Source organism: Helianthus annuus, chromosome 13, assembly GCF_002127325.2.
Source record: "Helianthus annuus cultivar XRQ/B chromosome 13, HanXRQr2.0-SUNRISE, whole genome shotgun sequence".
Taxonomy (NCBI): Eukaryota; Viridiplantae; Streptophyta; class Magnoliopsida; order Asterales; family Asteraceae; genus Helianthus; species Helianthus annuus.
The window spans coordinates 106,640,161-106,664,521 of NC_035445.2; the positions used below are offsets into that span (position 1 = coordinate 106,640,161).

The 24,361-nt window shown below is 36.0% G+C and overlaps 2 protein-coding genes across 2 annotated transcripts; one reads left to right on the top strand and one right to left on the bottom strand.

Moving 5' to 3' along the window:
- The first annotated feature begins 5,389 nt into the window (after positions 1-5,389).
- Positions 5,390-11,738, top strand: LOC110898917 (organelle RRM domain-containing protein 2, mitochondrial). Its single transcript, XM_022145766.2, has 4 exons — positions 5,390-5,631; positions 10,778-10,846; positions 10,932-11,038; positions 11,417-11,738. The coding sequence occupies exons 1-4, from the start codon at positions 5,472-5,474 to the stop codon at positions 11,507-11,509; spliced, it is 429 nt and encodes a 142-aa protein (XP_022001458.1). The 5' UTR covers positions 5,390-5,471; the 3' UTR covers positions 11,510-11,738.
- A 2,547-nt stretch (positions 11,739-14,285) lies between these two features.
- LOC110898918 (organic cation/carnitine transporter 4) lies at positions 14,286-19,179 on the bottom strand. The gene is made up of 2 exons (XM_022145767.2): positions 18,634-19,179; positions 14,286-15,604 (listed from the first exon to the last, which is right to left on the bottom strand). The coding sequence occupies exons 1-2, from the start codon at positions 19,064-19,066 to the stop codon at positions 14,448-14,450; spliced, it is 1,590 nt and encodes a 529-aa protein (XP_022001459.1). The 5' UTR covers positions 19,067-19,179; the 3' UTR covers positions 14,286-14,447.
- Positions 19,180-24,361: the final 5,182 nt, after the last annotated feature.

Genomic DNA, 24,361 nt, shown 5'->3' on the forward strand with positions numbered 1-24,361 from the left:
ATTCAGACATTTATTATACTTTTTTATTCTTATCATGAAATACAATTTCAAATTATCTTATGGTTTATAAATTAGAATTATAATGATAAATATAAGTTATTTTGGATTCCTTGCTTTATCAGGCGATTCCTTCAGACGCTGCATCAAAATTGTGGGGTAACGATAAAGCACCCAAAAATGTTATGATACAAAGTCAAGATGGCCGAAAATTTAATGTTTCTTTAAGAGAAGCCAAAGGAAAACATTTCTTTTTCCATGGTTGGTTAAATGTTGTGAAACATTTACAACTCAAAAAAGGATGTTTGGTGCTCTTCAATCCTGTCGATTTATCTATATTCAAACTAACACATTTCATTGATGGTGTGTTTCAAAGCTCCTTCTGGACATCGCTGTTATCTACAACATCTAACTTTATTGTAAGATTAGTTTTCCTTTCATTTTATTTATATTAATATATTTAGGTTTTATGAACTGATTACAAAAGGAGCATTTTTATTATTTTTTTAATTATATATACAGGTCATTCCTGAGTCTATACTGCCCAATTTCTATGATTATACGTCAGATGAGATAATTTCCATTATAGATGTAGGCAACAAATCTTTCACGTCAAGATTGAAACGCTTTTTGGTAAAGTTGGTTTCTCCATTGGTTTTGATGTTATTGTTAATTTGTTTCAATTGGAGGCCGATTGTTATTTAATATTCACAAGAGGTTTTGGAAATTATTTCTATTTAACAATTCTTGGAAAAAATGGTGTTGAAATTAATTATGCTGATGTACAACTTGATGAGGTAAGTATACATTTGCTTGCTTCTTTATATATTTAATTACTATATTGTTATTCTAATAAATGTTGCATGTTATTTTCAGACTGTAGTTGCACCTATTGATGCAGTTGAAGAGCCAGCTATTGATGAACAACAAAATGTTCGTGTTTATAAGTTTAGTCGTATGGCTTCTAAAGATTTTGTAAGTTTTAATATTTTTTAGGAAGTACTATACATTAAAAATTACATATTTTTTTATTCAAATACAAATAAATTATTATTTTTATATTCTTCTTCTTATTAATTTTATTTTAATAACAATACAGCGACTGCCTGATAAGGTTTCGAGTATGGCTAAACTTGGTGCTGATTTAAAACCTATGATCGTCAGACTTTTGCATCTGCCTGAGCAAGAGGAGTTTACCAACCGTACCAGACGTGAAAAGAGAGGAGAAGGTTGGCGTTATGCGTTATGCAAATGGTCCAGATTCATGAAACGTGCTCGCATTAACGAGTGTGATACGGTTCACTTTTCTTTTGATGAAACTCATCAAGTCTTGAATGTTGAGTTGGTTGTACCTCACCAAAAAAGAGTAGTGATTAGTTGTTTAACATTTACGTTTTGGATATTTGGTTTTCGTATGATATATATTTACTTTGTTATGGTTAATAGTTTTTAAATGTTTATTCATACACCTTATTCATCATAGAATTTTTCGTTTATTAATATATATGTATATATTTATTTGGTTACAAAAATAGATTGACAACCCGTGAGTATTCACGGGTTATAACCTAGTATAATATATAGTATTTATATAATGTGAAATTATTACTGTGTTTGAATACAATATATAACAATTGTATTCAAATCAGGGGGCAGAGCTGACAACGCCAGTACAAGGTTTCCAGCATGGACAAACGTAAGCGCGCCACGTGTACCACTACACCGACTATGGCAGAGGAGACCAAGAGGATATTCCTCTTGGTCGGACAGCTGGCGCGCAACCACAGCTGGCATAGCTGCTCCTCCCTTCTTCACTCTTCGGCTATAAATAGGACCCTTCTGTAAGATTATGAAAGACTGAATGATTATTATTGAATGAGTAGGTTACAATATATAGGGACTACGAGTAACCCTAGAAACCTAACTGAGCCCGTGGGCCTATAGTCTAATACTCCCCCGCAGTCATAGCGGATGGAACTAGAAGCTTAGTCTGAAAACAAAAACAATAATAAACCCTAAAAAATTGTCTTCGATTTCAGTCAAAATTCCATAATCTTCAATCCATAATCTTCGATCCACAATTTTGAATGATCTCGTAATCCTATAAGAGGCAACCAATACGACAGTGCAGCGGCAGCTAGTAGCAGCGCGACGGCGGATCGTAATCCTGCAGGCGGCGCGGCAGAAGACCGTAGTCTGATGAGTGGCGGCAACACGGCAACAAGGGGCGGCTTGACGGAGATGCGAAATCAACAAGATGAGCCGTAGCATCATCTGTGTGGTAAGAAACCGTAAGAAAACAGGTGAATCTAGAACCGAAGTCGAAGCTTTATTTGAAGACAAAACTGAAGAAAAAAAACGGAAACGGAAAACGAACAGAGACCGGACAGGGCGGCAGTGGCGGCACGCCGCCCTGTCTAGGGTTTTTTTCTCAAGTGGTGACGGCTAGGGTTTTGTTATTTGTATGTGACGCAGCGGAAACAATATAGAGCATAGGTTGGCTCTGATACCATGTAAGATTATGAAAGACTGAATGATTATTATTGAATGAGTAGGTTACAATATATAGGGACTACGAGTAATCCTAGAAACCTAACGGAGCCCGTGGGCCTATAGTCTAATACCTTCATCATTCAGGTTGATCATCTTAGCTCTCTATACTCACACACTCAACACACACTGTTTATTCTCCCTCAGAACAGTACTTATTCTCACGCCGGAGCCTGGTTAAGAGGGAAACCCCCATATTCCCCTCTTAACGAGACTAACGGTGTTGCTGTTTTGCAGGATCCAGGTCATTTCTACGAGTAAGATAAGAGATTGAACCCTCAAGAGAAACAACCTGGCAGATTAACCTTGGTGTTATTCTGTGTTTCATCAGGTCTTATAGAATATTATGTTTTACACTGCCACTGCATGATTAATATATTAGTTTTATAACCTTTGATTAGTTTTATAAATAATCCTAGCTATTTGATATGTTTTTAAAGTTCTCTCTTTATAAATCTACATTTCACGATCATCTCTTTATAAATCTACATTTCACGATCATCTCTAACTTTGGATTTTTTATGCAATGTTCTTAACACCCCGGTTTTATGTAAACCTTGAATTATTTTATAAACGATCACCTTGCATACGTATTCCTGTTTGACAACTAATCTCATCTCATACCATATTAAACAAACCATGTGACCATGTCTAACCCGCTATGTCTTAAGCATATCCTTAATTTGTAAAAGTCTTCATACTTCTCTCCAACTTGTCACTAGGAAATCCAAATAGGTCACTAAAATTGTTCAATATTAACACCAACTAAAATTGTACCCGATAGTTTCTTCATTTTCCAATGAGTGTTATCTACATGAGATGGATAGTGACCATCATGACCAATTTTCATATCATCTCCGTGAATAGAACACAGGGCCGTTCCAACCTTTTTAGAGACCCTAAGCAAACTACAAAGTGGGGGCCCTAATTTCGTCCATAAACTCTCCTCCAATCCCGGTGGACCTGTCGCCATGGATGATTACCGTTACTTTTTTCATCTAGTGATAGCCTATAGCCTAGAAACTGAAAGCAGGTTATGATGGGAAGTGGGAACGATGATTGCGGCTGTATTTTAGGGCCTTTAGGCCGTTGAATAATGATTATTAGGTCGATGGTTGTTGCTATGTTGTAATAGCTAAAAATTAATATGAAATTGGTTTTGAACTGAGCCTTTTTTTACTAAACAATATATACTTTGGGTTTCTTCAATGAAAAACTAGTTTAGTTTTGAAGTAAACGCATTTATTTGGGCCTAATACATATACTATATGTAAAACTTTATAAAAACTTGAAGGCCCTTATTTTATAGTGGCCCTAGGCCCGTGCCTAGATTGGCATGCATATGGAGTCGGCCCTGATAGAACAAAACAATATAGTTCCATCCATTCTTTAATCCGCAAGAAGTTCTTTGCTACATATAATCTATTGTTTCGCATACTTCATGACCAAAACGTAAGTTCCATTTGTTTCTTGTCACAACTATATTTGGTATATTGTAGCATTTCATTTATTATTTTTTTACTCCTAATTCTTAAAATTATAGCAAGTACCTCATACCTTAATGGGTTCAGTAACAATCCATATCATTTCAAACATCATGTACAGTACTTATCAATAACCCTATAACTAAATAACAAAAACCCTAAAATAAACAAATACAACACTATACTATACATGACATAAAAAACATACGTCCGTCGCTACTACCAAATCAAACCCTAAAACCATGCAAGTAATTAGTAAAACATCCCTTCACTAACATTCCAAGAAGTCAAATTTGTGTTTTACTCATTTTCAGTTTCGTATTTTTGGTACTACTACCAAATAATTTATTTTCATTGTTAACGTGAAGATATAACTTTCATTAAACAAAGTTCTATTCAAAATAAAGTATTCTTTGGTATTATAAACTATAACAATTATTGAAATCTTACTAAAACGTACTTGTTTTATGGTTTCCAATCAATGTAAAACACGTTTCGATATCTTGTTAGATATGTCACGACTTTTTTTGTTAGACGAGACAACTTTTACATAGTTAATACTAATACCGATATAATATTGGGTTTACAATTTTGTAATACATAAGTGTAGGGTTGTAAACGAACCGTACATTCAGCGAACATTTTGTGAACCGTTTGGCGGGAAGTCTGTTTACGTTCGTTCGTTTAATAAACAAACGGACATGAACAAGAAATTTCTTTCGATTAGTTATATGAACGAACATGAACAAATGTCTCGTTCGTCCAATTGTGTCCGTGAACGTTCGGTAACGTGTTCATAAACATTCGTTCATTTTTGTTCGTTTATGTTTGTTCATATTCGTTTGTTTGTGTTATTTTTGTACTTTTATTTATTTAATCTAAACTTTTATATTTTTTTAACTTTTATTAATATATTAATTTAATCTAAACTTTTATATTTTTTTTAACTTTTATATTTTTTGTTCGTTTACTTTCTCATTATTCACATCGACGAATGCTATCACCTTCGTTCCACGATTAGAGCTTCAAGTTCCAGCGCTGTTCTCTTCGCCATCCACATGTAGCCTTCGTCGCGTTCGCTGAATTTATTTATTTATTTTCGTTTGTGTTCGTGATCCGTTCGTGAACACTCTCGTTTGATGGGTGTTTGTGAACCGTTTGTAATATTTATTTCCTTAACGAACTGGATCTTGTGAGAGAACTTCCACTTGTTTATAACAATTACTTTATTTAGAAATTAAAAAAAAGTAAAAAAGTAAAAAAGTTAAAATACAAAACTTACCCAAGTCGAGTGTTGTATTTAGAAATTAAGAAAAGTAAAAGAGTTAAAATACAAAAACTCTGACCCAAGTCGAGTGTTTTAGACGAATAGTTCTAATAAACCCTAGATAGTTCTGGAGGTTTTAGACCACCGACTCTGCAAAACCCTCGACGGAGATAATGGCGATGAAGACGGCGACAACGGTGGCGGCCGCCGCTCCCCGCGGCCTCCGATCACTCTTCTCCACTCTCTCTACCAACTTCCCCTTTCCATCACAACCTGCCGCCAATCAGCCACAGAGACCACAGGCTGATCCTTCAACCAATCTCTTCGTTTCAGGCACCTCTCTCTCTCTCTCTTACGTCATCACTTTCATTTATAGAAGCTAATCTGCATCACTGTTTAATTATTTGCATCGATATACTATATGAATGTGTTTTTCTTGTACTAGCAATAATAGCAGGTTAATTGGTTTAGATGGTTATGTGTTCTGTTAAGCATTGTGATTTTATAATGATGAACGGCTAAAATGCGTTTGCACATTGTTGAGTTATGTTGCTGATGAGTTTGCCCTAATTTGGAAATTGTGTTTTCTAAAATTGGGGTTAGGGTTTATGTTATGGTTATTAATAACTCTGAACTTATTTTTGTTGTTTTACTTGATTTATATTATTAAGATGTTTGGGACCGCTAAAATTTAGAAAGCGAGGCCTAGGCGTGAAGCACATCACCTTTTGTACTCGATCAGCAAAATCATTCAGTACATAAGTAACATATATGTACAGCATCTTGATGCACAAAACCTTCCACATACAAGAGGCCCGCCTCAAGACTGTGCCTCATGCCACTAATTCGTGTACATTTTGCGTATTAAGTGCACTTTTTGCTCAGCCTCCTGTGCCTGTGAAAAGTGAGAGTGCATGCACTTTAGGTCGCTTTGTGCCTCAGGCTCACTTTATAAAACGAAGGACCGACTGCTTGCTGGTCTGTTGAGATTTGTCTTTTTAACTTTTGATATAGTATTAAAGATGTGAATGAATTGTTGTGATCTGGAAACTGTGTTTTTTAAATTAGGGGTTAGGGTTTATATAATGGTTATTGCCTGTGAACTTGTTTTTGCTGTTTTACTTGATTTAAATGCTTGAAGATGTTTGTGAGTGAGGGTACTGGTATGTTGAGATATTATTTTTGACTTTGGAGATGCAATGATTTTGTGATTCAAGTTGATAAACAAATTGAGTTCTGATCAGCAGATGCTTCTCTAGGGAAAATTACCAAAATGGACATTTGACGGTCGAAGTTAACAAAATAAAGTTGTGTTTTCGGGTGGTATCAATTCAGTATTTGTTTTTTTCATGGTTTTAAAAAACACCAAAATCGCCTCGAGGCGGAACGACACAAAAACGTATCCGAGGCGGCGCCTCACCTTCTCTAATTAAACGTACACCTCAGTGTAGTGAGGCGTCCATTTCGTTTCGAATCGTTCCATATTAGCTGAGGCGTACATTTGTTTTTTGGGCGGCATAATTAGGGTTTTTTAGGCGGCAATCTACTTTGGCTGGACTTTTTTTAATCCCCTAAAAAGTAGCGGGCTTTTTTTTAATCTATTTAAGTACGCTATTACATCTTTCAATCTAAATTCACAATCATAAATCCAAATCGTATCTAATTTCACAATCATAAATCCAAATTGTTCCTGTTTAAGAGCACACAACTGCCGAGTTTCTCATCTCCTCTTTTTAATCTGTATTGCTCAATCTCATCTTCCAGGTTAGCTTTAATCTGTATTGCTCAATCGCTACTTTGTTTAATATTTTATTGCTACGGTTTATTATTGGTGATTAGTGAGATTATTATGATGATTAGTGATTAGTGATAATTAGTGAATATTGGGAGATTATCGATGATTAGTGATTATCAATCCATCAGTTTATTATTGGGAGATTATTGATTATCAATCTATCAGTTTATTATCGGGAGATCATTGATGTTTGATGTATATAATCTGTTAACTGTATAATTTGTTTAATATTGCCGTTTGATGTATATAATCTGTTAACTGTATAATCTGTTTAATATTGTTGTTTGACGTATATATAATCTGTTAACTGTTTAATATTGTTGTTTTTAACTATTAACCGTATAGAATCTGTTTTAATATTACTTTTTTTAACTGTTAACTGTATAGAATCTGTTTTAGTATTGCTGTTTAGATATGTTTAATATGCTGTTAACTATTTTAGTTGTATAGAATCTGTTTTAAGCAGTTTGCTGGTGTGTAATGTGTAAGTAGTTTTTAGGGATGTCTAGTAAAAACGCAAGGAAAGATCCTTCTTGGAAGTATGGGGAAGAAATTCAAGTGCCGAATCAGAAAAAAGGGGTATAAATATATAAAATACAACTTTTGTAGTAAAGTGATTACCGGAGGAGTTAAGAGATTGAAGGAGCATCTTGCTTGTACACACAAAGATGTTGCAGCTTGTTCTCAAGTGCCCGCTGAAGTGAAAGAAGAAATGACACAATACTTGAAGGACTTCAAGAATATTAAATCTGCTGCCCAACGCAATTTTGAAGAGAACGTGGGAAGCGGGGCGTATTACACCGGTAGAAGCGCTAGTGTCAGTGATCGGGGTGTTAGAGGACCAATGGATCGGCATTTGGTAAACGAAGAAGGATCACAACCGACCGAAAAAATGACACCGGTGAGTGCTAAAGAGCACCGAAACCAAGTGTCGATGGATATTGGGATATTCTTTTACAAGAATGGAATCCCATTTAACGTAGCAACTAGTCCTTCGTTTACTAGTATGCTATATTCGGTTGGAAACTATGGACGAGGATTGAAGCCCTCTACGATGCACGAGTTACGGACTTGGATCCTTAAAGAAGAAGTTAAGACAACCACCGAAATGGCGAATGAGATAAAAGCAACTTGGAAGACCATCGGGGTGTCATTGTTATCGGATGGTTGGTCGGACATGAGAAACCGTAGTCTAATCAACTTTTTGGTCAACGGCACAATTTTTTGAAAACGGTTGATGCATAACGCTAACAAAATTTTTGAGTTGCTTGATGGGGTAGTCCAAGAAATCGGTGAAGATGTAGTCGCTCAAGTAGTGACCGACAATGCGAGTGCATACAGAAAAGCCGGGGAGTTGTTGATGAAGAAGAGAAAAAGTTTGTATTGGACCCCATGTGCTGCCCATTGCATCGATTTGACGACCCCATGTGCCGCCCATGGTCAAATCATTTTTATTTGTGGCAATGAAAATGATATTAGAGGTGGTGGCTCGTCAAATTGATTCAATGGGCGGCACATTAGGTCCAATACAAACTTTTTCTCTTCTTCATCAACTCCCTGGCTTTTTTCTATGCACTTGCATTGTCGGTTACTACTTGAACGACTACATCTTCCCCGATTTCTTGGACTACCCCATCAAGCAACTCGAAAATTTTGTTAGCGTCTTTAACGCAATCTGATGCATCAACCGTTTAAAAAAAAAAAAACTGTGCTATTTTGATTGTTGACCAAAAAGTTGATTAGACTACGATTTCTCATGTCTGACCAACCATCCGATAACAATGACAATCCCGGTGGTCTTCCAAGCTGCTTTTATCTCATTCACCATTTCGGTGGTTGGCTTAACTTCTTCTTTAAGGATCCAAGTCCTTAACTCATGCATCGTAGGGGGGCTTCAATCCTCGTCCATAGTTTCCAACCGAATGTAGCATACTAGTAAACGAAGGACTAGTTGCTACGTTAAATGGGATTCCGTTCTCGTAAAAGAATCTCCCAATATCCATCGACACTTGGTTTCGGTGCTCTTTAGCACTCACCGGTGTCATTTTTTTGGTCGGTTGTGATCCTTCTTCATTCACCAAATGCCGATCCATTGGTCCTCTAACACCCCGATCACTGACACTAGCGCTACTACTGGTGTAATACGCCCTGCTTCCCACGTTCTCTTCAAAATTGCGTTGGGCAGCAAATTTAATATTCTTGAATTCCTTCAAGCATTGTGTCATTTCTTCTTTCACTTCAGCGGACACTTAAGAACAAACTGCGACATCTTTGTGTGTACAAGCAAGATGCTCCTTCAATCTCTTAATTCCTCCGGTTATCACTTTACCACAGAAGTTGCATTTTATATATTTGTACCCCTTTTTCTGATTCGACACTTGAATTTCTTCCCCATACTACCAAGAAGGATCTTTGTTTGCGTTTTTACTAGAAATCCCTAAAAATGACTTACACATTACATATCAGCAAACTGCTTAAAACAGATTCTATACAATTAAAATAGTTAACAACATATCTAAACAACAATACTAAAACAGATTCTATACAATTAAAAAAAGTAATATTAAAACAGATTCTATACAATTAAAATAGTTAACAACATATCTAAACAGCAATACTAAAACAGATTCTATACATTTAACAGTTAAAAAAGTAATATTAAAACATATTCTATACAGTTAAAAACAGCAATATTAAACAGTTAACAGATTATATACATCAAACAACAATATTAAACAGATTCTCCCAATAATAAACTGATAGATTGATAATCATCATAATAATCTCACTAATCACCAATAATAAACCGTAGCAATAAAATATTAAACAAAGTAGCGATTGAGCAGTACAGATTAAAATTAATTTGGAAGATGAGATTGAGCAATACAGATTAAAAAGAGGAGATGGGGCAGCTGTGGGCTCTTAAACAGGAACCATTTGGATTTATGGTTATTTAGATACGATTTGGATTTATGATTGAAAGATGTAGTAGCATACTTAAATAGATTAAAAATGCCCGCTACTTTTTAGTGGATAAAAAAGTCCCTCCAAAATAGATTGCCGCCTAAAACCCTAATTCTGCCGCCCAAAAAACAAACATACGCCTCGGCTAATATGGAACGATTCGAAACGGGCCCCTCACCACACTGAGGCGTACGTTTAATTAGAGAAGGTGAGGCGCCGCCTCAGATACATTTTTGTGCCGTTCCGCCTCAAGGCGTATGTTTCTGGCGTTTTTTAAAACCATGGTTGTCAAAAGCGCTCAAGGCACGCGCCTAGGCGCGGAAGCGCAGTGAAAGGGCTGCGAATGGAATGGTGCGATTTTAGGCGCTAAGGCGTAGATTCAGGCCTGAAGTTTTCTAAAACCCCTAAATAAGCCTGGAGTCAACCTAGGTAAGCCCGAGGTCAACCTAAAACATCATAAACACGTCTAAAACACCCAAAATGGTATTTTATACTATGTAGTTCAAAAAACCTCTTGTTTTTTAAGCACCTGGCGCTCAGGCTTTTCAGGATAGGCTAATGTGTTTTGCGTCTTGACAACATAGTTTCCGCTATAGGCAGCATGTTGGGTGTAGTATGTTGTCTTTCAGAGTTTGATCAAGGATCATGGCTATTTGCTCTGTTTTGGTCAATTCAGCATTCAGGACTGATATAGTGAGTTCTTGTTGCTGCTAAATGTAGGTCTTAGCAAGCGTACAACTGATGAAGGACTTCGAGAGTGCTTTGCAAAGTTTGGTGAAGTGGTCCATGGTTTGCTTCTTCTCCCAAATCTTAATTCTGGGTCATGAGCATGCTATTTGATTTCTAATTTCTGTTTCTTGGTTACTTTCTACAGCTAGAGTAGTAAAAGATCGCGCATCAGGCTGGTCAAAAGGGTTTGGATTTGTACGGTACTCTACACTTGAAGGGGCTGCTGCTGGAATTGAGGGCATGGACGGGAAGGTAACTACATACACACCATTAAGTGCCTAATTAGCACATATAATTAATTATGCACACTCTTGTGTACTTATTGCGGTGTGTCATTAGTATTTTAATCTTTTAAAAATCGCGAGGCGTTTTGAGGCATAGAAAGCCGAGACGGAAGGCGTTGCTTTGGGTATAACCGAATAAGCTTTATGCACAACTAGAAGCCTTATCTCTCTCATCGTATTTACGTATCAACCTTTTTATCAAGTAAACCATTCATAATTTTACGGACCTTAATTTGACCGAGATGTGCATAGTAGGCCCTGGGGTGTTCTCCATATCACTTCGCGCCTTAGGCAAGATTTTAAAACGCAAGTCTTGATCCATCATGTTAATGTGTCTTTGTTGCAGTTCTTGGATGGTTGGGTTATATTTGCAGAGTATGCCAGGCCAAGAGAGAATCCTCCTCCATCACCTCCTTCCTATGGTGGGTACCGCCAATGACTTCTAGCTCTGCATCTGATTCTTGATTTAATGGTATTATATGAAACATCATTTTATGATATGCTTGTGTGCGCCTAATATCATTATTTAGTATATGCTTCAACGGTCAATCTGCTTGTTGGAAGACTATTTTTATGTTAAATTTAGTCACCGCTTGTAATGCCCAAACTTTTGCAACAGTTTGATTACATTACTATAATTAATAATAGAACTCCCAAGGTTTTTTTTACGTGCATGGAAGTGTCGGTGGGTGATTTTTTTTACGAGCTCTCCTTACCTATAGATGCTTGAATGGTAAATTGGTAACCCCTAGCAAACACCGTAAGAGTGGTAATACAGGCGTGTCGGGTTGTATGATAGGTCAAATTAGGTTCAAATTTAAACTCGCAGCTTAACAAAAACAGGCAAAATGAGTTGGTTTGTGTGTGTTTACCTGCTATATTTGTCCTTTCGGCTGTTAGTCACGATGCCAGGTGGCATCTGGACATGTGTGGACATATATGGCATAATCAAATTCAACCATTGTCTGCTGTATATAAAAATATGAGAAATGCATGACTATTTCTTACAACAGTGGGGTCATACCTTATTGACTTTTTTTAATCCTATGCAAGTATGTCGGTTGGATGGAATTAGTTTTTTTAAGGAGTACTTTTAGATACTAAACCTCAGAGAAATGCCCAAAAGTCCAAGATTAAGCAACAGTTTATACTTTTGTTTCATGATTGCCACACAAAGTTGTGTACCCATCTTTGTACTAATACCACCCAAAAGATGTCACTGTGCTTAAGGTGTGGTCATACAGTTTGATAAGCTCACATGCTTGCAAGTAGTACAATGTATTTGTGTCATAAAGATTATGTTCTCTTTGGGATAAACCGTAGATCTTGTATTTTAATTGTAGATAAACCATAAATCTTTTATTTTAAACATAAAGATTTGGGTGTCAAGTCTCAAAAGATACCTTAAAAGAGTAAATACAAATATCATCCTTGACATGAAAGCGGTTGAAATGATCTTTATTTCATGTAAAATAATCATTCTAACCTTGATAAGAAAAAAAGGTGAGCTGCCCTTAACTTTCTTCTTGATACGAATGAACGGAGTACACAAGATTTCCCCCATTTTGGCTGGCTTTGATTGTGGCCCCATTTTGCTTTGATTGCGTTGCCGACAAAAGTTGCCTGTGATTCATGAGGGAAGGGAGTTGCTTCATAATTTTTGGATCATTGTTTTAATTTGGATTAGAATGGTCATTTTGGAAAAAGTAGGGAAGGGAGTTGCTTTGTAATTTTTGGATTTTTGTTTTAGTTTGAGTAGAATGGTCATTTTAGAAAAGTTAACAGATATCCATGTCAAGGATCAAAAGAGTGACGAGCTAGCAAATAGTAGAGACCATAGGAGTAGGAACGAAAAGTGAAATTTCGCTTTGTCAAAGTGATCATCCGTGTAATTTACTTACTAGATAGAGATAAAGTATACGAGGTACAAATCCATACCTTTTTAATTAGAAAATACAATATTTGGACACGGACACGCAAGCATAGATAGATTTCCAAAAATCCACAAATCTATAATCGTATATAGTAACATGCTTCAAGAAGTTTATTCTATCATTCCTTATTTAGTGAAAGCATGAGACATGTTTTGTACGTCGTCCCACGGATAAGACCAAAAGTTGCTGCCAAAGTCCACATAGCTAATATTGTAGCTCTGTTGTAGTGCGGCGAAGGAGACTCTTCTGATGCTAATGTGTGAGTAGAGCTGTAAACCTCATAGGAACCTATTAGAAAAGGTCCCGAGACCATAACATTGTAGAACACCCTTTCGACGATCAAGTCAATATAATATTGTATGAGGGATCTCACGTATAAACATAGTAACAAGTATGACAGGATGGCCCAATAGGATCACCAAATTGAGAAATAATCCAGTTATATGGTTTAATGGATCAACCCTTACATCTAATTGATTGTGTGATATTGATTGGACTAGATTTAGGTAAAATGCCAACCATCACATGTCACATAATTTTCTTCAATGGACCAAAAGTTCTGGGAGGCGGAAAGTTATGAGACCCAATTTATATATTGTATAAATAGTTAGGCAAAATAATTGGGGGAATCCTTTATAATTTTAAATTTTTTCGGACGAAAAATTGAAAATTTTACACTTCTAACCGAAACATTCGGGGGCGGGTGCACCCCGCGGTTTCCACTAAGCTCCGCCCATGATTTTCTTCACATTCTCATCACAAAATACACATTATTTAGCTAACATGATCATCAACTTTTATGGGCACTATGTTGACTCTAAGCTTCGTTCTTTCCATCCATGATATATCATACAACGACTTGTTCAAATGTCAAGTTCAGTTATTATTATGATTTATTTTTAAGTTCAGCTATGCTAATAACTATGTATTTTTTTTCTTAGTGAGAATAATATCTACTTTCTTTGAGAAATACAAGACTTCAATGTTGCCCACCACTATTATACTTTATTTGTCCTCTTGTTTCAATTATCATAAACACAGTCATTTACCCCTTCTCTACTAATACCCCAAAAAATGTCATTGTACTTGGGGTGTGACCACCATTTTTTGATGATCGCACATGCTTATGAATAGTACATTGTCTCCATGTGTAAGATTGCTTTAAAAAAAGTAATAAGAGCACCGGATACATGAACAGTGTGGAAGATGCGATGTACAAGCGTACAATTTCAGAGATGTCATTGTACATTAATACTTTACAATATCTGATTTGAGATCAAATTGATGAAACTAGATTTAAATTAAAAATCAACCGTTACATAACTTTCTTTACCCCTTACAATTTGTTAAAAAGTATACAATTAATATGTAAACAAGTTCTCACAAAATACACACTATTTGGCGAGTACAATCATCATTTTTTTAAGTTTACCATCTCTGCCTTTAAGCTTCATTCTCACCATCCGCCATTCCATCCATGGTATCGTACAACGGCTTGTTCAAAGTTTCCGGCAAGTAAAAGGTCAGAAGCCCACCCACGATTCCACATACCCCAAAAACCAAAAACGGAATCCCACCGCCCATAACCACCACAAAAGGCGCCAAAATCGCCCCAAGTTGTGCTGCCTGAGTAGCACAACCAAGGGCGGTGTTTCTCACCACTGTTGGAAACAACTCCATTGCATATATAAATAACAAGTTATAGGTCCCTGCCATCCCAAAAATCCCCAAAACACCACACAACATCCTTATCACTTTCCACGCCCCTTCGTTTCCCATAAAACTCCCGGCAATGCAAAATATCCCACTAAACCATTGTGTCCCAACACCTAGTGGCTTTCTCCCGAACCTATCAATCAACACTGCCGTGAGAAAAAACGCTGGCATCTCCGCCACCGCGTTAACCAACACACTAACATACAAATTGGTCTCGAGGTTGACCACATTCAAGCTAAGACCATAGTACACAACCGAGCACGTGAAGTTAATTCCAACCACTAGAATCAAACGGATCCGTGTTAACGGTGATTTGAGCGCATCCACCACCGATCCGGTTATGACTTCTTTTGACCTAGCCTCAAAGCTCTTCTGATCATTATCTTTAACCTCCTCGTCACGCGCAACATACACATTTTCCGGTATACATCTCCCATTTGTGGCCGCAATTGCCCGCATGATACTCATAGCGTTATCCGTTTGTCCTCTAATCAAGTACCACCGAGGGGACTCAGAAATAAACGGTAGGATCAAAAACACAAAAAGGATCGACGGCACGGATGATGCAATGTAGAGAGACCTCCACGTTTGAAACACGTAAGCTATCCCAGAGAGCAATGCTATCCCGCTCGAGAAGAAGTAAAAGGTGGACATTCCGGCTATGCCTCGCTTAGACGGTCCCACCGGCTCGGTGGCGAGAACGAATGCACATAGACCAACCCCACCCGTGCTAAAACCGGTGAGAAGGCGGAGGAGGACATATGTGAGGTAGTTTGGCGAGAGTGAAGTTAACAGACCGAAGAGCGCGTTAAGTATGCACACAACCGTTAACGATCCTTTTCTACCTAGCTTCGAGTCCGATAGATGTCCAAATATTCCGGCCCCTACCAAAAATCATATAATAATAAAATTAAGATAGTAGAATTTTATTTTACAAAAAAATAAAATATATTGAAAATTAGACAACTTGTTATGAATTAAAACCAAATGTAAAATGGAGTCCGCAATGGCGTCTTTGGATCAGAATCTTAGTGTCGTGTGATGCTCATCCGCATTTTGTTTTCTTTTGTTGTCTTTTCATATATAGTTTATCCTTAATCCTTAATTCCTTTTGTTGTCTTTTCATATATAGTTTATCCTTCTATGTTCCCGAGTCTTATTTAACAGGGGGAGGGGAAGGAAAATTTTCTCTCCTAATCTCCCCAATTTGGAAGGATGAATATATATAGTCACATTTTCTTCCCTTTTCCTTCCCCTCCATCTGTTAAATGAAACTTGGGAACATAGTTTTTTCATATTTTTATCTTTTTCCCTCCCATCCCCCTGTTAAATGAGACTCGGGAACAGAGTAAAAAACACATTTTTTATAATAGGAAATCAGATTTTAGTAATCTAAACTATGACCTTTTACGGATAATAATCTTATACCGACACTTTAACTAAAGACACTTCTAAGTTTCATTTTCTTTGTCAATAGCAATCCCAGTCACATAAACATTATAGATTTACATTCAATTTACACTTGATTTCGCTCAGAAGGAATCTACGTTTCCCACATGTTGCTCACAATCATCTGTGTGAGTGAAATCATGTAGAAATCAAGTATGAATGTATGCTCATTATGCGAGTGAGATTGTTCTTGTTAACAAAGGTGAAAGTTCGGTGTATCATTACTTACATTAGTAGTATGGATTATTAATTAAAATTCAATATGCCTTATATAAATAAATAATTAATAATAACCTTAAGATGATTGATGATAACTTTTAAAAATTTTGTATCAAGTATTTAATAGTTTGCCAAAATTCTTTTTCTTTTTTTTTTTGAAGAAAGATAATATAAACGGATCTAGCTCGAGAAAGTACAATATGAAAGCCACCTAACAGATCATCCTGTCCCAACAAAAACAACCATGATAAAAAGAACAAGATAAAAAGAAATCAAAATATTAAAATTAATATTTTAATATTAAATGCAACTTTATTGTGAAAAGTATTTACATATTATTATTTATATTAAAAATACGGATCGGATCTATATATTCGAAGATTCCTTAGCATCCCTCTTAACATGACTCACTTCATTAGTTACATCTAGTCAAACTACTTTAATAAAACATGGCTCACTTCATTAGTTACATCTAGTCAAACTACTTTAAACTTGTCATTAAAAAATAAAAAATAAAAAATTAAGTTGATGTTTTTTATATATATAAATGCGTTATTTTCAAAATGTGGAGAACCGGTTTATTCGTACCTAACACTACGATATAAAAGGTAATATTGAATAAAATGATTTATTTCTCCTACCTTTTCTCTGTATTTTAAACTTTTTTGCATAAAAAATATAGATATATACATATAGTGTATCAATAAATCTTGCGGCTCTTGCAGTTTTCACGATATTATTTTTATAAAATGAACACATAAATCAAAAAAAGAAAAATGATTAATTATGAACACATCACGATATACTACAAAAATCAAAACGTAAAAATTGTTAGCAGTATATACACATAAATCATTATTCATTATTAACACTATATATAAATAATTATATGATTGTCTTTTCTTGGTTTGTTATTAAATCCGATCAATATGTATATTTTCTTCTCAGTTGTTTAAGTTATAAATCTACACCGATATCTACTATAAACCTAAGGATTAGGTTCAAAAGTAAACACTAGTGTAGCTTGCGAATTAAGTGAACTAATCCTAGCCATACATGTGTGTAGATCAATGACCAGAATTTGATTTTGAAATACACTAGTGTATTTTACGATTTGATGATGAGATCCTAGCCATACACGTGTGTAGATTAATAGCCAAGATTTGTTCACTCAGTTCACAAATACATTAGTGTTCACTTTAGAACCCCACTCATAACAATTTGTTATAGATAGCCTACGAACACTTTGCATCTCATTTTATTTTAATAAAAAAAGATTGTGGTCCTTTAAAAGTTATCCAACTTGTGCACTAGATGTCAGAAAAGAAACATGGGGGAATTACACACGCCTGAACGTAATCAATACCACCGATGACTCACCGGACATTTCCAACGTGTCAAAATCGCCGGCGACATCTCCCAAGATTTCATTTCTAATTTTCTAGTAATTCACTATTAGGCCACACGGTGTGGTTCACTAGTGATGGGTTCTAGTGATGGGAGCACCCAATCAAATCATGCCATGTCAGCACCCAATATTCTAGTGATAGTGATAGAAATGTAGTGGGGGTGGTATCACTAGTGATGAGGATTCCAATGTACAAGTATTAATGCACAATGTACAAGTCATACCTATCAAAACTCAAAAGTTTAACGCGTGATCTGTGTAACGCGTTAAAGTTACAACGCGTGGAAAAAACACCGGCGGCGGTGTTACGAACATGTATAACGCGTGATATATTGTCATCACGCATGTGCCCCGTGTGGCCTTAAGTGTGGCCTTAAAATAGTGGTTGAAGGTTTTAGTCCAGTAACATACGTTAAATGCAGATATAGAAGGTGTCTCATTTAACGGTTTAAATAAAATACAATGTTAAATGCAGATATAGAAGGTGTATCATTTAACGGTTTAAATAAAATACAATATTCCTATAACGTATGTTAAAATATAAAATGTTGAACCAGTAAGAGATAATATAATACTTAATCGTTCAAAAAGTCAAATGTCTGACAAATTCAGATAAGAGATCTTAACCATTCAGACTCAGTATAATGCTTAATAATTCAGAAGCAATTGTCTGAATTATTCAAACATCTGCTTACGAAACAAACAGTCTGAATCATTAAGTACAGAACATTACGAATCATTAAGAGTACCGTCAAGAGCTAAACAAATAACCTTTTAGTGTAGAAATACAGGGTGTTTGATTTAACCGTTAAAAATATAAAAAAATTAGAGACTAACCAATCATGCATCCACCGAAGAACAAGGATTGAACAAGTCCCACCTTATATTTCTGGCCACAAACTAATCCCCATTCCGCCACCGTACTCATCCCGGAGCCACCGTCCCACCGCCACGTACCCGGTTGAAGCGCGCAAACGTCCGAGGTCACTACGCAGTCCGAACCCGGTTCGCAACTCCAGTCTGGTTCCCGGTCGGCGAAAATCATGACCATGGTATGGAAAGCCTCCAAAGCCCAAGCCATAGATGTTAGAACAAAGTGTTTAAATTGCCAATACCCGAATTCACCGCAATATTTGCGTAGCATTACGTCAATGCAAAGGCGCTCGACGGGCGGTTCATGGTGCCCGTCGAGGCGGTTTTTATCATCCGGTGGGATGAGGGGTGACCGGAGATCGTCCGGCAAGGATAGGGTGGGGGTGTTGGTGGTCATAGGAGTCGCCGGAGTGTGCTATTATTATTTGTTGTGGGGAGGAGTGGTATCATTGTGGAATATTATAGATCTTTGAAGTTAGGGGGATATACCACTTGAGTTTTTTACTTTAAAATAAATAAAATAATATTAAAGACATAGATATGTACATTGTTACTCATCCACATCCATGTGGATATATATCATCAATGTAGAAGACAATTTGAATTACAATTTATTTGTTTATTTACAATTTGATAATATGAAAATACTATGGTGTCATTTTAAGTGTACTAGTTTTTTTTAAAGTTAAATCGAGCAAATTATAACGTAAGACAAACGTGATTTGAAAATAAAACATTTTATTTTAAGTACAACTTCGTTTATCATTGTAGCGTTTTATGATATCAAATAAATATTTTATTTTGAGTACAACTTCGTTTTTTAACAAAGCTTATAACGGAATGTCGAGTGAAAAAAATCAAACAAAACTACGTACTTAAGTTTTTAGAAAAAAGTTATAAACGTAAATTATTAAAGAAGAATCAAATTATTTGATAAATTAATATATGTTCTAAAAAAGAAAAAAAAATTATTAAAAAATGGTAAAAGAAATATATGGTTTAAAAAAACAAAAATATGTTATTAAAAGTAAGTATAATAATAAATTATTATAATATGTTAAATATATAAAACTATATATTATTTTAAAAATAAAATTACTATTCATTGTCTTTTGTAAACTATATAATATATATAATATATAATATAATATATAATATAATATATAATATATAATATATAATATATAATATATAATATAATATAATATAATATAATATAATATAATATAATATAATATAATATAATATAATATAATATAATATAATATAATATAATATAATATAATATAATATAATATAATATAATATAATATAATATAATATAATATAATATAATATAATATAATATAATATAATATAATATAATATAATATAATATAATATAATATAATATAATATAATATAATATAATATAATATAATATAATATAATATAATATAATATAATATAATATAATATATAATTAGTATTAAGTAATCATTTATCATACAAATTTATATGACCTATTTTACATGTGACATTGTTGTATTTTTAACATGTATAAATAAATAAATTTGCTTGATGTGGACCTCATGTATTTATTTTTTGTTATCTTAAGCAATCCAATGGAAAGCGATTTGCGGATGTTGTTTTTGTTATTGTTTCATTTTAGGAATAGACGATTCTTGTAAGCTTCAATATGAGGAGAATTTGTTACGTGAGGAGTGTTAACACACTTCACAAACAGCTTAAGATATCTCATGGGGCATTCCTAGTTTGAGGATAATTAAGGTTAAGAGTTAGTGCATGATTACATCTAGCAAAACTTAGTTCGAAATTTAGATCCCACTTGTCTTATTATCAAATCTAATAAGATTATTTTGCTTATTTGAAAAAAAAAAAAAAAAACAAATCCAGTTGTTTTCACCTCTTGAAGATCATGTCTAGCACAAGTTGCTTTTTACATTATTAAACTTATAACAAAGTATAGTCGGGGCTTTGTGAATTTTTTGGTGTAATGTTATCATGCTTATAGAAACAATTAATAGAAGTTAAAAATAGGAAGCTATAGTAGAATAATAATAATTTTCACAATGTTAATGATGGGAAATATAAAATAATATTATAACAAAAATTCTAAAAAAAAATCTTTTGTCTAAACCAAACCGAAGTCAGAAAGATTAAAATTGAATAAAAACTGTATTCAAATACACACACATATATATCTTAAACTTTTATATGATTATTTATTATTAGCTTAATAGCTTGTGTTCGAAAAATAAGCTTGTGCTAAAGTTGTATTTAGACTGGACTAAATTTGCAGATACCAAAGGAATGAGAATGGCTAAGGGAATAAACCTATTCCGTGGATAAAGGTGGTATTTAGAGCATTCACATCCAATCCATCAAATTATACATACATTCCACTAAAAAACAACTCCTATATCAATATATTTTCACTAAAAACAAATACTTTTTCTATTTCTTTTTCAATTAAATAATATTATCATTACATTTTTCTCTCTCCTTCACTCACAACCACTTTCAATATATATTAAAAAAATTATACTGGGTGAACAGTGTCCCCTCAAATATACAGATGAACAATAACATTTTCTCTCTCCTCCACTCACAACCACTTTTTATACCCTTTATAATATAAAAACTTCCCCTCACATTTTTTGATAGATAGAATGTGAATGCTCTTAGACTAGACTAGTTTATAGCTATTTTGGAGATTTTCCCATATTTTTTTAGGAGAAAAATGTTCGGATAGTCCCTGTGGTTTCGCCTTTTTTTCACCTATAGTCCCTATCTTTCTAAAACTACTTGAATAGTCCCCAAGGTTTTCCGTTTTGTTCTCGGATAGTCCCTGGGTCTAACTTCAGTTACTTTTCTCTGTTAAGGAGGGTGTGAAATGACAAAAATACCCTTTCCTTAAAAGGCCAAACCATAGGGACTATCCGGGGGCATGGAGATGATGATGATGATGATTATGTTGATGCTGCTGCTACTGTTGCTGTTCCATAAACTCCACAAACCCGTCCATCTCTCTCCTAAATACCCTACCTCCACCACTTACCCCACCGGCCACCACAACCACCCATCTGCCACTGCCGCCACATAGCAACAACACACAATATGCCGGAGAAAAACCCTATCAACGTCACACATAACCAGACTCCACTATAGCCCACGACGGCGCTCGTACGAACTTCCATCCCTTCCACCATCGACAATTACCGGGCACACTCAATTACAAACCACCATCTCTATCCAGTCCAAACACCCACCCCCGCCCTACCAATATCCATTACCGCTGGCAAACCACCATCATCGCCAACCATCCACATCGGCCACACCAAACATACATCACCGCCAGATACCACCATCCACCTCCGTCACATCAACATCCATCAACTCGATAAAATCACCCTCCAATCCAAACATCCAGCCCCACCACACTACTATCCTCACAGCTGCAAATTGTAGCTGATTCAGATTTGTAGCTACATAAATGGAAATCAAGGGAACCTAAGAGTCGTCGGAAACCGTTCACGGTGACCGGACGTCACCTCCGCCGCCACTATTGCCGCTGATATCCACCAAATCGTCGGCCACATGATGTTTTATCGAGGACCCCCACAGCCACTGCCACTGTCAGGTGTCGAGCACCACCATCGTCACATAAAAATCATCATCATTATCAACAGCGGCCGGTAACCAGCCACCGACACCACCGTACGCTGCCGTCGGCGTACCACCGCCGCCACCGTGGGGTGTCGGTCGTTCCTCTAATCAGAGATTCGGGATGTGGTGGTGTAGCCGGAGAAGGAGAGGAGTACCAGGGGTGCGGCATCCGGAAATTACTCCGGTGATCGGAGTAGGGAGAGAAAGATGACAGAGGTTGGGGATTTGGGGAGTGTGGCCGACAGGAGAGTGTTGTAATTGAAGAAGAAGAAGAGAGCAGAGGGGTGTTGTAGTGGTGTGCGAGTTTTATAAAGAGAAGGTGCCCGGATAGTCCCTGTGGTTTGGCCTTTTAAGGAATGGGTATTTTGGTCATTTCAACACCCACTTAACTGAGAAAAGTAACTGAAGTTAGACCCAAGGACTATCCGAGAACAAAACGGAAAACCTTGGGGACTATTCAAGTAGTTTTAGAAAGATAGGGACTATAGGTGAAAAAAGGTGAAACCACAGGGACTATCCGGGCATTTTTCTCTTTTTTTAGGCTAAATTGCACTTTTCGTCCTTTATGTTTCAGGATTTCTGCAGGCGCTGTCTTTTAAGTTTAAAAATTACATTCTATGTCCTTTATGTTTGCAACCTATAACAGGCGGTGTCCTTTCTCATAAACCCAGTTAACTTTTAATGTTAAAACCCCTTGTATCTCTCAACTTCAAACATGCGGAACCTGTTATGTAAAAAAGTTAAACATTCAAAAACAAAACAAAAGCATCAGCAACCATCTTCTACGTTTATCCGGCCGGCAATTTCGCCGGATTCCGGCAACTCTTCTTCCCATGTTTATTCCCCTGTTTATTCACAAACCTGCCTCCACCATTCCCAAAACACACTCTAAATCAACAATCTTCTTCACCAAACAATATCACAGCTGAAGCTAATTTTCCCAAACCTGCAACTCGACCGACTGACTCCAAAAACCTGCAATTGCTTATTCTAATCTATCAAATTCAGGCGAACACAAACAAATCAGATCGGACAATTTGTTCAAAACTCAACCAAAAACAATAATAAACAACATTTTTAATTTCGAATCAGATCCGGAACGAAATTCAACGTGATGCGTTTTTTCCCAAACCTGCAACATGCGTTTTGTTCTGAAACAATCAGTCCGTAAAACACATGAATCTGACCCGAGACCCGTGACAACAACCACCCCGAACACCGTCACCGGCATCGCCACCGTTATCATCACCATCATCTCATCGTCATCATCATTATCACCTGAAACATCACCACTCGACGGAAAGAGCTCGAATCTATAAAAAAAAAAAAAAAACTAAACTAAGAGGAAGAGAAAGGATTTGAGGGGTTTACCAGAGAAACATCAAGAAATTCAGGATGAACGAAATTCACTGCTGTGAAACCCACCGGAGCCGCTCCTCCATCATCGTATCACCACCATCTTCACCGCCGGCGGTCAACGCCGACTCTCTCTCTCTCACCCTCGTTCTTCTCTGTCTCTTTCTCTCCCATCCTCACTCTCTCTTGATCCAGATTGTGTGCAGGTGGAAGTCGGAGGTGCTTGTCGGAGAAGAAACAGACGCCGGAGCGCCGGCCGTACCCGGCTCCGGTCAGATCTGACGGAGTGGGAGAAGAATGTGTGCAGGTGTGCGGCTGTGGAAATTTCAAGTATTTTTATACATTTAGTCATAGTTGTAACACCCCGTGTTTGCGAATGTCAAAGTCAAAGTCAAAGTCCAAGTCAACTTTGACTTCTTTGACTGCTAATGTTCTTTTTACTTTTTGTATTATGTGGAGTAAGTGTTGTCTAAATGAAATGATCGAATGTTCAATCAATACGACCAATTTACGACTGTGAATAGTAGGAAGTAACAATGCGATAAAGTTAATCAATCAATAATCAAGCTAATCGACTCATCAATCGAACTCGAGACTCGAATTATGTGAACTCTGGTGTTATTATAGGTGTGTGTGTGCCTTCTGTGTTACTTGTGCGCGTTTATTT

Bases quoted from the DNA above. Each gene is read 5' to 3' on its own strand.
- LOC110898917 (XM_022145766.2), top strand. From the start codon at position 5,472: ATGGCGATGAAGACGGCGACAACGGTGGCGGCCGCCGCTCCCCGCGGC. The intron at 5,632-10,777 runs GCACCTCTCTCT...TGCTAAATGTAG, and splicing joins AACCAATCTCTTCGTTTCAG to GTCTTAGCAAGCGTACAACT. The intron at 10,847-10,931 runs GTTTGCTTCTTC...TACTTTCTACAG, and splicing joins GTTTGGTGAAGTGGTCCATG to CTAGAGTAGTAAAAGATCGC.
- LOC110898918 (XM_022145767.2), bottom strand. From the start codon at position 19,066: ATGACCACCAACACCCCCACCCTATCCTTGCCGGACGATCTCCGGTCA. The intron at 15,605-18,633 runs GTTAGTCTCTAA...GATTTTTGGTAG, and splicing joins CTTCGGTGGATGCATGATTG to GGGCCGGAATATTTGGACAT.